The 15,000-nt window shown below is 39.7% G+C and overlaps 1 protein-coding gene across 2 annotated transcripts; it reads left to right on the plus strand.

Moving 5' to 3' along the window:
* The first annotated feature begins 463 nt into the window (after positions 1-463).
* LOC124856468 (ubiquitin-conjugating enzyme E2 Q2-like) lies at positions 464-14,365 on the plus strand. 2 transcript variants are annotated; one of them, XM_047346899.1, is made up of 13 exons: positions 464-720; positions 6,043-6,147; positions 6,445-6,567; positions 6,658-6,714; positions 6,821-6,970; positions 7,161-7,245; positions 7,341-7,401; positions 7,491-7,581; positions 7,718-7,776; positions 7,904-7,952; positions 8,054-8,149; positions 10,586-10,652; positions 10,747-14,365. In XM_047346899.1, exons 1-13 carry the CDS (start codon positions 562-564, stop codon positions 10,776-10,778), a joined length of 1,134 nt encoding a protein of 377 aa, XP_047202855.1. In that variant the 5' UTR covers positions 464-561; the 3' UTR covers positions 10,779-14,365. The 2 variants fall into 2 exon arrangements, with proteins under 2 accessions (XP_047202855.1, XP_047202845.1); XM_047346889.1 differs by having other exon boundaries at positions 466-720; positions 6,818-6,970.
* Positions 14,366-15,000: the final 635 nt, after the last annotated feature.

Here is a 15,000-nt window from a genome sequence, read left to right on the forward strand (position 1 = left end):
TGTGCAATATATCTATATAATGGATAGGTTTGCCTTTTTGAATTGAAATACTCAAAAAGCTAACTGTGGATGATATTCAAACCTCCCCCTGTATATAATAAGTGATAGGAATGTATTTAGTGTACATCTGTAACCTGAATATGTTTTGTTAATAAATAGGTAAAATGAAATGTATTCACATGTGACTTCATGACAGGTTATTAATAATGTGTCTATGTTCAATACATATGAATACGTTCACCCAATAGTTTCCACCCCATTTCAAACAGTTATTTATTATTATTATTGTTATAATAATTATTAATATTATTATTATTGCTAAGATGTAATTTAAACGGGACTCCCGGAACAAAAAGATTCTGTTATTAAAAAAAATACTAATAATGCGTCAAGTGTACTGTAAAATGCGCAACTTATTGATGGTTATGAGCTCAGTCTCCGGCTCTTTGTTGTTGTTCTCACGCTAACATGCGAGATCCGACGAGCCGACTCCACTGCGCGGTCGCATTCCGCCCTGACTTCCCCTCTGCCAGCGGCCTGGTGCTTTGAGATGAACAGAAGATGTCGGTTTCGGGGCTGAAGGCCGAGCTGAAGTTTCTGGAGTCGATTTTTGACCCAAATCACGAGCGTTTCCGAATAATAGACTGGAAACCCGATGAGCTGAGCTGCCAGTTCAACGTAACAAGAGAGAAGCTGCTGATCATTCACTGCAACATCACGGTGAGTTTGAGGCCAGCTCTGCGCACAAGCTAGCGATCTGACTATTAACTGAAACCAAATCACTCCACCGAACCCACCGTATTTACAAGCACAACTGGGAGTTGAGTGCTCGCGTTTGTCTTTTTATCATTTAGAGATACGTCATTAAAACAGACGACGTCTTGTAAAAAGATAATACCGTGAAATAGTTGAATTCACCAATGAAATGCTGAGAATGCTACCAAAACGGTTGGTAGTAACGACGCTGCGGTAGCTTTGCTAGCATATTAACTGAAAGTAACGCTAGCTCGTCTGTTAGCCGAGCTAACTACGTTACCGCTTCAAATACTACACATACCAACTTTCTTTTCGTATAAATGAATTTAATGTGGTTAATTAATAAACGGGTCGGCGTAGGTACAAAAGCTGCTCATCTTGTTGCAGGTTTTTGAAAACATTTTAATGAATACGTCGTCGTAATCAGACGTAACGTACAGAAGCGGTTTAATGGAATGTTGTTTTCTACCTTCCCAGTAAATAGACTAATCCTATTAGCCAACTTTTTGGCAGGTAAAACAGCGACTATGTTAACCAGACACATCAACCTGTTCGGAAACGATTAGATGCGTGTACGCACAGGGAAATACGGAGTTGTTTTTGGATGTATTTAATTGATGACACAAAGAACGGGTCTCTTAGCGCGTCACCCGGTCATTAAATCACCTTTCTTCTATATTGTTAGGATTCTTAGTCACTTTAAAACTAAAATGCGCCTAAAATCCTAGACGTGCAGATGAAATGTAATAACTGAGTGACCCCGTTGTCACAGCAGTCGTTGTTTTGAGTTCTTCAGGCAGCACAGATGAAGAAGCTCTCCGACATCCTGACCACATCCTTCTTTATCTGCACAAATACGCACACGCAGTTCAGTTTTCGCTCGTTTTTTTGGGACAGACAAACGTGGTTTGAGATCACAGGCAGCTGCAACTCACTTGCGTAGCTGGTGCTGCATTAGTACACCGAAGCACAGTACAATGGTCGTGTGAAAGAGAAAGGTGGAGCTTTGGCTTGTATTAGACCAGGTTTGCTGGGAACTCCCAGAAGTAATTTTTTTGCACAATAACATAACTGGTATAGAGTGGCTTACCGTAGTTGTAAATAGTGACTAATAGAATTGGATGATTTAAATAGTTGGATGTGTTGTGGAGGAAACTATATATTGTATGACATTGTTGTTTTTTGGGATTTTTTGATTAGGACAATTTAAGGCATAATACTGTGTTTATCTGTGGACTGTTTAGATAGAGTCTATCAGCGCTATAACTGTCTCACATTAAGTACTCAAACATGTCTGGCTTTGTAAATGTCTAATTTATTTATTTAGCACATTGAAAAACAGCATGAAATTACCAAAGATCTGTCAAGTTAGCCATACAAATAAATCCAGAATAGGAAAACAAGAAAAAACACAAAACAGATTATTGAATAACGTTCATTAACACAATTTTGGGGTCTTAAATTTCTCCATCCATTCAAAACAGATGTTTTATAGGGCTTCTTAATGACTAGCAAGAAATGTTGATGCAGCAAAAAATGTTTTCTACTGAGATGTAGAGATGTGCCAGTCTGGTTTGTACTAGTTGATACTGATTTCCGTTTTTCTTTTAGGTCTGGCCTACCAGCCGCCCATCAAACCCAATCCGGGTTAAATGGGCTGATTTCAATCGTTTGTTGATTAATGGCTTTGTCACTACCTAATAGTGTTATTGCTGTCTAAGCAGTTCTTTGCAGTGTTGATTCTGCACAAAGAGAGATTGCAGTAACAGATTTGTTATGCAGTCTTCAGACCTAATGTTGTACAAGGCTGTCTTGACATTTTTCCATATTTAAATGTTCAGATTTTTCTCAGTCATTTGACACTTTTAGTCCATAAAACCTTCGGTGAGCTGATCCAGAGTGATATGATCAGCTATGAAAACAGACACATTCGTACTCAGAACCACCCAGCGAGGGTTCGGATAAGTTTCAGTTGTGCAGGCCACATTCAGAGGTGGTACAATCTTTTAACACTGAATTGAAATATGACTGATCTACCTTGTAGGTCTACCTACTGACATAATTTGATTCCATACAAGCAGTGAAATGTTTGCTAAGGCGTTTCTTATCTCGTGTTTTATGTAATCGACGTCAGGCAGGGTAATATAACAGAAATGTAGTTGTAACATTTTGGTAATGATTGATTGTGTGTTTTTGATCATGTTGTCATTATATTTCTAGCTTGACGGAGCCTGGTGTTATTTTCCAAATACAGACATTTAAATTGTCACCAAAAATATGGACACAGACCCACAGAGTATTAACTGTGTGGACAAGCGAAAGCTTGCTGTCATCTTTACTGAAGTCTTGTTATTGTTATAGCAGACATGTTGTGACCTATTTCTTCCACCAGCCTACCTCAACAGTCTCGGTCATTCTTCAATCTCATATTTTCCGTTGATCATCACCAGCGCTTTAAACAATATACCTTCAAGTAAAACAAAGCTGTGGGTCATTGTGAAAACTGTAGGCTGAATACTTGTGTGTGTTTGATGGATAGGTTATTGAAGTTATAATGGAGTGACTCAAGACTGAATTGAATGTAGCTGCTACCCAAAGTCAGGGCCATTTAAAAACCCAGCTCTAAACAAAAGCATCCAGATGTTTTTAAGTGTCATCCACAGACAGCTTGCTGATGTCTTTTGTGTTCATTTCTAAATTTATACGACCTAAGCTGATGAAATTGCAAAGGAAAATAGCTTCATCTGTAATTTGACTACTAAACAGACCTTGTCTGAAGTATTTAAATCAGAACCATGCTTATGTCTATTCCTCTTATGTGAAAAGTGCTGGGATGATAATTGTTTTTCTGATCTCTCAGAAGCCATAATCAAGATAAAAGAACAATACAAAATTTTGACAGGCTGGAGTACTAAACCAAAGGTCCCTTAGCATTGCCTTTGAAAATGAATGTACAGTAATTCTTTTCTTATTGTGTTACAATGTGGATTTGTCCATTTCTTTTCATTCAACCAGTTTTCATCTTGAGCTCCTTGAATTATTTTGCAAATGAATTAGGTTTTAAATCCTCACCAAACCACGTTAAAGTTTTAAAAAGTGTCAGAGTTTCATTTTAAATAAAGACCTTTTGAGCAAATTAGCACAACAGCTCAAGAAGAAACATTGTTCAGCAAAGAAAAACTCATAACAATCACAGTTGCGTTTGTTTTCCACATCCTTCAGGTGTTTTATTCAACTGTAGACGGACTTTGAAACGGCATGTCAGAAAAAGAGCGGCCAGGAAATTTTATACAAGGGGATATTTCAGGCCAGAGACTGTCTTAGGCTTTAGAAAATCATTTGTAGATCTGCAGTTTTTAGCTTAAATGTTTATTTAATCGTGATTAGACACATCATCACATAGTTAATAACTAGATCTGAACGCATACAATTTAGCGTTGTTTAAGGTGATGTCTTCGCATTCATGTTATTTTAAAGCATGAAGATCATTTTCACGCCTCTTGAATAGTATAAACAGATGTTTATCAAAACGGTGGATCTAATTAAAGCTTCAGTGCCACTTGTCATTCATGCTAAAGGTGCTATTTCTCTACAGCACACTGAGGACGAATCATCTTGTTCAGTGGGTGGCTGTGCGTCATGGGACATTTGGCTAGAAAGCACTTGGAGCCATGAAATACATTTTCACTAGTTTTATGTAAATGATGCCATTTTTACTTCAAACCAGAATTCTGCTCTCTTGAAACTCAAATCGAAGACAATCTTTAAACAAAATTTGTTACCACGAAAAAATCACCAATTCATATTCTAATCACACTATTGCATATCTGCGCTGTTTCAGTGGCAAGTAAAATAAGCACCTTTTAAAGTAAACAACCAGCATCGCTTTCTTATGCATTTAACACAATAAATTTGATCCCCAGCTGTGCCAGGCTGCCACAGACTTTTTTTTTTTATTGGGACACACTGAAAAATCCCCTGGCATAAGCATCACTACATACCACATAAATGTGCTGCTGCTGCTTTACGCCGGGGTTACTAAAAGTCTGCAGCAATAACCAAATAATAACAATCTGTAAACTCCTGCTGTGCTATGCAGACGCTTTACTCGCCTGGGCAATGCTGACTAGAGTGCTTCCATTTCATTCACTATTGGTGTGTTCTGTTTGTACTCAGGAGCCAAATAATCCGAGTTGCAAGTCTCAAAAAAACAAGAACAGGCAATGAAGTTGTGGTTCCAACTAGGAAAGTCAGAGCTTGTTGAGCCAATCCCACCGTTTTCTCACTTTCAAGAGGAATACTCGCATCTCTGATGTGACATCATCCTCAGTCCGACCTTTGAGACAACCCGAACGCAGCATAACTCCAGCATGCCACCTAGTTTTTATTAATTCAGCTGGTAATTATTTGACCACCTAAGAGGAACTAGAACATCAACGTTTTTTTTCTTGACAATCAGTTGAACCTTAATTTTAATAAATGGTGACGTCATGCCAAAAGTAACTTACCCTTTCCTGAAGCAGCAGAACACTCTAGATATCAAACCCTTTATCCCAGTATACATGCATTTTACCAAACTGGGGCGCATCATGAGCGACACGCAAACTTTAAAGACGTGGCAGAACTTGGTGCTTCTCAAAGGGCTCTTCATTTCATCATGTTTATACTATTATAACATGCATTTTTAATATGCAAATATAAATGGCAATATGGGAAGCAGTGTTACAGCACCTTCAATGTGTCATGTAGACCAGTTGCCCCCGTGACGATTCATACTCACCTGCTGATGTTTTGTCACTACCTAATTCTATTTCTTACCAGTAAACAAACCATTTTGTCTCCATTAACGTAACCACTGTGTGTCATTGTATTTCTCTTGATATGTAATAATTTTGATTAATTATGAAGATGCCCATAAAAATACTTAAACTTGATGTTAAATTTACATGTATATTGATATGAATATATAATAAGCCCTCTTTCCATTGATTGTGGTTCTGATTCGGGCCGGGCGACTGTTTCATCCAAAATTGCAGACCAGCTTGTAGATATGATAGTTAAACCCTATTATTTTATAGCACACTTAGTAGCTAATAGGATATTACTTCTGTCAGAACAGGTACGGATCCTTCCCAATGCGGGAATGTTTCGTACCTGTGGCTGATGGCCTCTTTTTGTACCCAAAAACATTTGATATGAAATGGCTAAACCTTAAAATGACTCAGTGGGGACGGGGTGAAATGAACAGCAGCCACTACATTTTTGACTTATTTACCTCTCTAACAGGAGTCATACCCCTCAACACCCCCAATATGGTTTGTTGACTCCGATGATCCTAGCCTGGCTGAAGTGTTGGAGCGCTTAGAGGATGTGAGAAAAGGCAGCACATTGGTACGTTTCTCCTCATCTTTCTTTTTGGTACATATGTGCATTCTCTGTTATAGGCTTATAGCCTAACAACATCTTGGAAACTAACTACAACATAGTTTTTATTAACAAAATAAGTTTTTATTTATGTGTCCCAATTTACAGCAATATGGTTCAGAACGCATCGTGGTTGCAAATGATATAAGGATTGTAGGAGTTTCTTCATGTCAGAGCATTTGTATTATATTTCTTTATACCTAATAATTAACACTGGTTATTTTCGTTTTATTAATTTCCCATTTTTCTTGCTGTACTTTCAAGCTTCTTCAGCAATTGAAGCGTCTTATTTGTGATCTATGTCGGCTTTACAATCTGCCACAACATCCAGATGTGGAAATGCTGGACCAGCCTCTACCTGCTTGCCCGATTACACAAGAGCGCAAGGTGGGCGCAGGAAACAAGAGCTCTGTGCGTGTTTTTGTCGATATCAGAAATTCACTATTTATTAACTTTTATTATTTTACTCTGCAACAGCATGGGCCAACAGATGAGGTGACATCTGAAGAGGAAGAAGAGGAGGAAATGGGAGAGGTTCCTATAAACATTTCTGACAGTGTGGCAAATTCACGTGATGAAACGCTTCACTTACACAGTTAATTGCCTAACTTGGTTTCAATGCAATAATCTGTTGCAGCAGGACTTAGATCTGGACCAAGACCTGGACCATTATGACATGAAAGAAGAGGAGCCCCCAGAAGGCAAAAAGTCAGAAGACGATGGAATAGAAAAAGAAAATCTGGCCATCTTGGAAAAAATACGTAAAAACCAGAGACAAGATCATTTGAATGTGAGTGCCTCTTCTGTTACTGTTATTGTGTAATAAGTATGGTGAGTACAACAGAGTAGAGAGGTTATTATCTATTGGCCACTGACATCACTGTACTCAGACATGGTTGCCTCCTTTCAAGGTTACTGTTTAGGAACTACACATCTGTCCATTTGGAAAGCATTTAATCAACACCTAATTTATATTGCAGGGTGCAGTCTCTGGTTCAGTACAAGCCTCGGATCGCTTAATGAAGGAACTCAGGGAGATCTACAGGTCACAGAGTTACAAGACGGGTAAATACAGGGATCAGTCTCTAACTGTGGCTCTTATTATTCTAACATGTTACAAAAAGGTTAAATAAAAGGCTTTTTTTCCACTCGTTTCTCAGGTATTTATTCAGTCGAACTAGTCAATGACAGCCTTTATGAATGGCACGTCAAATTAAGGAAGTAAGTTCTACTTTTGGCTTGTTTTCTACAAGTATCTCCCTCTGAAGATGTCGTCTAATCTGTTTGATCTGACTTTTGTTTCTTTTTAGGGTAGATCCAGATAGTCCATTGCATAGCGACTTGCAGGTTTTAAAAGAAAAGGAAGGAGTGGACTTCATTCTGCTCAATTTCTCTTATAAAGTGAGTCAAGTAGAAATGTTAGTATTTTGTTCTTTGGAAAAGGGTGGAATTTTTTTTGTTATCCCAAAACTGACATTTGTTTTTGTGTTTTTGTTGTTTGTTTGTTTTTTGTTGTTGTTTTTTTGTCATCTGACAGGATAATTTTCCTTTTGACCCCCCTTTTGTACGGGTTGTCTCTCCTGTGCTCTCCGGAGGGTAAGTGTGCAGCGATCTTCACTGTCTAGTTCACCTATGTCGCAACTTGCCATATGCTGTTGATGTTAACTACAGTGCCTCCAAAAGCTCTTCATTAATTAATACCATTAATGATGTTTTGTTTTAGTTATGTTCTAGGAGGTGGAGCATTGTGTATGGAACTTCTCACAAAACAGGTACATGCATGAGTCTCACACAACGTTTGTAAGTTTTATTCATCTCTAGTGGTCATAGAGCTGGATTCATTTGTGTGTGTGTGTGTGTGTGTGTGTTTTAGGGCTGGAGCAGTGCCTACTCAATAGAATCTGTCATTATGCAGATAAATGCCACTCTGGTTAAAGGCAAAGCCAGAGTCCAGTTTGGAGCCAACAAGGTATTGTGTACTCTGCAGTTTGTTAACAAACATTAGAGAACAAATGACATAGCGATCTACAGGCAAATGTGGCCCAAATCAGATTTATTGTGGGTCAAGTGACCAGGTCAGACTTTTTAGAACACGTGTAAGCGCTCATATCTGAACCGTATTTGACTTTTTGGAATCAAATTTGAGCCATATTCATATGTGGTCCTGAATCCGACTCGCTGATCTTTTGGAATGTGACTCTAGTGGGAACGACCAGGGTGGATTAGATGTGACTTTGCATCATTTTTCATCACATTCATCACAGCTTTCCGCCCAGCAGGAAACGGTTGCAGTTAGCAAAACAGGCGGGGGGCTAAAATAGTACTGCACAGTGGAGAGACAGCGAGACGTTAGAGCTCATTAATAAACAGAGAAAAATCTTTATTCAAGTCTAGTTGAAAGGCTCATAGGAACCGTCTGGATGTGGGACGTACAGGGGTTGGACAATGAAACTGAAACACCTGTCATTTTAGTGTGGGAGGTTTCATGGCTAAATTGGACCAGCCTGGTAGCCAGTCTTCATTGATTGCACATTGCACCAGTAAGAGCAGAGTGTGAAGGTTCAATTAGCAGGGTAAGAGCACAGTTTTGCTCAAAATATTGAAATGCACACAACATTATGGGTGACATACCAGAGTTCAAAAGAGGACAAATTGTTGGTGCACGTCTTGCTGGCGCATCTGTGACCAAGACAGCAAGTCTTTGTGATGTATCAAGAGCCACGGTATCCAGGGTAATGTCAGCATACCACCAAGAAGGACGAACCACATCCAACAGGATTAACTGTGGATGCAAGAGGAAGCTGTCAGAAAGGGATGTTCGGGTTCTAACCCGGATTGTATCCAAAAAACATAAAACCACGGCTGCCCAAATCACGGCAGAATTAAATGTGCACCTCAACTCTCCTGTTTCCACCAGAACTGTCCGTCGGGAGCTCCACAGGGTCAATATACACGGCCGGGCTGCTATAGCCAAACCTTTGGTCACTCATGCCAATGCCAAACGTCAGTTTCAGTGTTGCAAGGAGCGCACATCTTGGGCTGTGGACAATGTGAAACATGTATTGTTCTCTGATGAGTCCACCTTTACTGTTTTCCCCACATCCAGGAGAGTTACGGTGTGGAGAAGCCCCAAAGAAGTGTACCACCCAGACTGTTGCATGCCCAGAGTGAAGCATGGGGGTGGATCAGTGATGCTTTGGGCTGCCATATCATGGCATTCCCTTGGCCCAATACTTGTGCTAGATGGGCGCGTCACTGCCAAGGACTACCGAACCATTCTTGAGGACCATGTGCATCCAATGGTTCAAACATTGTATCCTGAAGGCGGTGCCGTGTATCAGGATGACAATGCACCAATAGACACAGCAAGACTGGTGAAAGATTGGTTTGATGAACATGAAAGTGAAGTTGAACATCTCCCATGGCCTGCACAGTCACCAGATCTAAATATTATTGAGCCACTTTGGGGTGTTTTGGTGGAGCGAGTCAGGAAACGTTTTCCTCCACCAGTATCACGTAGTGACCTGGCCACTATCCTGCAAGAAGAATGGCTTAAAATCCCTCTGACCACTGTGCAGGACTTGTATATGTCATTCCCAAGACGAATTGATGCTGTATTGGCCGCAAAAGGAGGCCCTACACCATACTAATAAATTATTGTGGTCTAAAACCAGGTGTTTCACTTTCATTGTCCAACCCCTGTAGTTTGTATTGTAAAATTCGACTGCTGCAGTCCGAAACACTGGATTGCATCAGGTCTTCTGCCTGTGGAGTTGAGAGGAGAGGCGCTGACATATATGATTAAAGGTTGCCCTCGACATGCTAAAGTTCTGAATAAACTCTGTCTCTGTAAAGTTGTTAACATCCCTGCTCCACCATTGCTGGCTGTGTCTCCGCATCCAAACGGTTTGGATGCTGATTTGGCAGTCAGATCTCTCTACAACGGACCAATAAAGAGTTTCACTCTCCTTTTATTCACGTGTTTCCCACACAGCACCCGCTGACAATAAATGGCTTCTGTTGTGCACTTAAACCAGAACATCTATTTCTCCGTGTTTACTGTTGTGCTGCGCTTCATGGCGCTTGTATTGTTCTTTTGCGCATGCGGGTCAGTTTTGAGCCGCAACATTTTTAAAGTAATGTGAACAACTACCCAAAAAAAAAATCCGATTTCTGCGTTAAGACCTGCAGTGTGAACATAGCCAAAAAGACCAAGGAACACAGAAGACATGACAGGGATATAGTTGTGGAGATGTTAAAACCAGGGTTAGGTCATAAAATAATATTCCAGTAATGTCCCAAGACATGCGGATGAGATGAGATGAGAGAGAGAAGAAGAAAATAAAAGCCCTCCTGTTCTCCACTCATTAGAAAGGTTTTAAACTATTTGTCATTTGTGTTTTAGAACCAGTACAATCTTGCAAGAGCACAACAGTCGTACAAATCCCTCGTGCAGATTCATGAAAAGAATGGTATGTTAACATTTAAAAACCAAATTTGGAGTGTTTAAATTTGCCTTTATAAAAAAAAAAAAACCCATTAACAACAGTTTTGTTTTGGTTCCAGGCTGGTACACACCACCCAAAGAGGACGGATAAGGAGCTGCCACCACTATGCACTTGGAACATGTCTTTGGGTCATCTTGTTTTCTTCAGAATATTTTCCCTCTCTGACTTACTGGGAATAAATCATCTTTCTCACAGAAGCCATCTCGCTGCCTCATCTGACAAGTATTCTCTCACTCTGCTCTGGAAAGGACTGAACTCTGGTCTCATACCCCCCCCCCCCCCCCCCCCCCCCCCCCCCCTCTGTTTCAGTGAGGAGGACAATATGAGGGTAACACCTGTCCTGTTTTTTAATGCTCTTTTTTCTTTTGGAGGAAAAAAAGAGGAAAACTAGATTTTTCTTTCTTTTAGATGTGGGGAAATGCTTTTTCATTTAGCTGCTTTGGCAAAGCGAACCCCACAATCAGTTACCCTCTGTCTAAATGACTCTTGTTTTTTTTTTTTAAAAAAGATCAAAACCGAAGCTCTTGAAGTGGCACCTCATTGCACCAGTTTTTAAATGGACTGTGATTTTACTTTTTCTGTTTCTTTTGGAAATTAACAGGTACATAAATGCATATATTGTTTAAGACATTGTTTGAATTTTATTTTATTTTTTTTGTTCTTTGATCATCCTAGACAATAAAAGAGCCAATTTCAGATGTTGGAAGCTTATCTTAAAACCGAAAAGATCTGCTGCTCTCTCTCCCTCACCTCTTCTGAAAGTTTATGAAGTGTAGATTAAAATGCTTCAGTGTTGTTGAACAAAGATCAGCTGTTCAGCCAGTCACGACTAGGATGATTATATGTGATAAGATATTTTACCAGAAGACAGGCCTAATGTCGAAGCTGAAAGTCTCGTTTTGCCATATTTCTGTTGTTGCCCCTCAAAGTGCTGGTGGACTTTTCTGCTTTTGGCTGCAAAGGTTGATGCCAACACCGAATCATTTCTGCTTGAAGTTGTACAGGAAACACATCTTGGTTTTTTATTTGTTTTTTTTTTTTTAAAAAGGTCTGATCCTTTGAGTTGGAACTAGCTCTGCATTGTAAACAAACCGATGACGTTCATCATCTTTCTCAGACAAATGCCCCTTTTCCACACGCTCTACTTTAACCTGCTCCACTACACTAAGCATGTTTTGCGACCTGCTCGTCAGCAGGTCCTGTTGGGGCTGGGCAGGGCCGAAATTGGACGTGAGCAGACTGCTGTTCACTGATTGGGCATGAGCATAGTCAGCCGTATGAGTCTGATTGCAATATTCAGCGGCAGCTCGATGGAGAAGTGTTCTTCAAGGTAGCAGAGCGTATTAAAAATATTAAGGACCACAATTACCAGAGCGAGATAGACCGAAAGCTGTGGAAGTGACTTGAAGTCATGGACCATTTATGGTCATCGTCGCAGGAGTTATGGACGGGAGCATGGTCTGGACTCCACAACCTCACGAGTGTTTACTTTGCACACCACATGACGCTGACGACTGGAGGCGGAGCTTCGATGGAAACGCAACAGGTTTTGTCCCTAGTAGAACGAGGTAGAGCGGAGTGGAGCCGTTCAGTGCTGGAACCATAAATGGAAAAGGGGCAACGGTGTGACTATTAAATAGGGCCGCTCGTGTAGTCCAGCTTAAACCAGAACATTTTCATTTGTCTCTCATTAGTCTTTTACAGTCTTGCACCACTATCTTCTGGTCTATCCTTGATCTTCCCTGTACAGAATGTTCCTCATTTGTAATCTCTAAATCTCCAACCTTCTTTCTGTCAGACTTGCCTTTCCACCAAAATGGAGAAAGATGTTTGATTTTTCACGCCTACTTTTCTGCTGATTGGACCACTTTCACCAGAAATAAACAACTTTAGATCAATACACCCCTTCACCAATTTGTACCCTGATTTAAAACAAACTATTTCATTCACGTCCTTAAGGCCTGCTGTCTGACTTTATAATTTGTTGCAGGTAAATATTTTCATGAATTAAAGCTAACAGTGGCGATTAAAATGCTTAAATCCGACGTGGAATTTCATTTAATTTTTTATTATCTGAATTTTGATTTACTCACTATTCACATTTTGTTTTTGGTTCTGATCCACGTTTGGGCCCATTGACTTTTATCTTAACAGATTGTGTGCCCTGATCAAACCATAATAACTCGGTGAACTCCAGTTGGTAGATGTCGCCCATTGAAGCTATAAAACCACATTTCTTTGAGTAGACTATGAAAGGATTGCAGAAAATGACTTTGAAATGATCAGCACCTGAACTCAACGGCTTCAGAAGTGAAAAATGGGCAACATGTAGCTTACGTTTAAAGATTCCCTAATGTTACAGATTTGAGAATGCTGAATGTGTCATCCATATTTCCCATGATCGTTACCAGTTTTATCCATCTTTGGCCTCTTTGTTCTGAAGCTTTATCTCTATTAGGACATCTAAACCTTCGCCTCCTATTTAAAGCCACACCATGCCAGTCGTTTCCAGCCGTTCCAGCTCAGATCTTGGCCTACTCTTCCTCTGTCGTCTCTGCAGCTAAACGCCCCTCATCTTCAGGGCTCTCTTTGCCGCCAAAATCTTACACATCTTTTTTTTATGTTACAATTAGAGAGGGGGATATTGTGATGGAAATCTGAAGTCTTCATGAAAATCTAACATTTTGACCGTAACGATGCAACGTGCCGCAGCACAGCACAAGTCCTCCTGTCCGCTTAGCGCGGGACGTGCACTGTATCTGTCAATCTGATGGTTCTTTTGCAGTTTATTTGTCAACACTGTCTGCAGATGTCTTAAAGGCAACTCAGGTAATCAACGATTCTTACGAGAAGGTTCATGAATATTTCTGTTGGGTTATCTGGGTTTAAATAGTGCTCCATTGGACTGTAGCTTGGCTTGTTCATCAAGCAATGTGTTGTTGGAAACAAAACTGAAGCGATTTTAGAAAAACTTGTTTTTTGTCTGTGATTCAGACAATGAAAGTTGAAGACCCAAACAGACAAGAGTGTGGGATTTCTGTAGCATGATGATCTCTTCAATATTAACTGTAATATTTGCGTTGTTTACTCCCAGTTTTGGTGTGCGAACAAATGTTTCCAGGTCGTTTGCATAGCTGCCACCTTGGAGAAGCGCTATAGGAACTTGTGAACTTAATGTTTTCAGGTCAGAAAAACTAGATCTTTCATTCCATATTCTGTTGTTACATTTGTCTGGTATGTTTGAAGGGCGGTGAGTTTTTGGTATTTGTTTCATGAGGTGTCCCACCACTGACCAGTTGGTGTGTTTGGCACAGAATATTTACAGCATAAATCTTCTGGCATTTTACCAACCTCTTTTGCTGCAGAGCCTTCATTAAGCTGGGAGAATGCCTCTAAAAACGAGCCAAAAATCTGATCACAGGAGATATTAAAGATTGAAGGTAGACAGCCATGAAGTGATCACATCTCCACACTTCCCTACTTGGACGGTGTTGTTGGAAAACATCCGTTTATCACGATTATCATTGAATTTTCTATTATCAACAAAGAGATGTTGAGTCTTGCGTTTGGCTCGCCCTACTTTCTGTTTATTTTTCAGTTTCCATTTGAGGATATTTTGACCATGTACAGTTATTTGTAAACTTGCATCAAGTTTATGAATAAAGAATTTTAAAATATTTGCAGTTTTCTGTTTTATTTTCATTAATGTTCATAATGCTTAATTCGAGTAAGGAGTCCAAATAAATCTGTATTTAATAGTTTTTTATTTAGAAATCTATATTTTTTGTGAATTCAAATAGAAGCACTAAGTTGTGCAGCATCAGAGCTGTGAAACATTATCAATAATCATACATTTAAAAAAAATCTATATTTTAACTTAGCCTTATAATAGACTGGTCACCTGCCTAGGTTGACCCCGCCTCTCGCCCAGTGACCCTGGAGACTGGCAACCAGTCCCCATCCTGCATGGATAAGCAGGTATAGACAATGGATGGATGAATATTACTAAATTGACAAAATGATGCTTCTAGAACATCCAAATAGTGCAATATGAAGGCTTTAAAAATCATCCACAATGTGGGAAAGATGCTTAGAACTACTGTAACGCATAAAGACTAGGCAATTTTACTGGGCTACAAATGCAGCATCAAAAGTATATTATTTGAAAGAGCTTGAGGGGTAAAAACCAAGAAGCAGCAAATTCAGTTTTAGTTTTGGTGCATGTATTAAAGTGACTGGTGCAGATAACAACACAATACACAAAATGGATTGAGTGACAAAGCTCAATTCAAAGTCCATCAATATAAGTCCA

The sequence above is a fragment of the Girardinichthys multiradiatus genome, chromosome 2 (genome assembly GCF_021462225.1).
Source record: "Girardinichthys multiradiatus isolate DD_20200921_A chromosome 2, DD_fGirMul_XY1, whole genome shotgun sequence".
Classification (NCBI taxonomy): Eukaryota; Metazoa; Chordata; class Actinopteri; order Cyprinodontiformes; family Goodeidae; genus Girardinichthys; species Girardinichthys multiradiatus.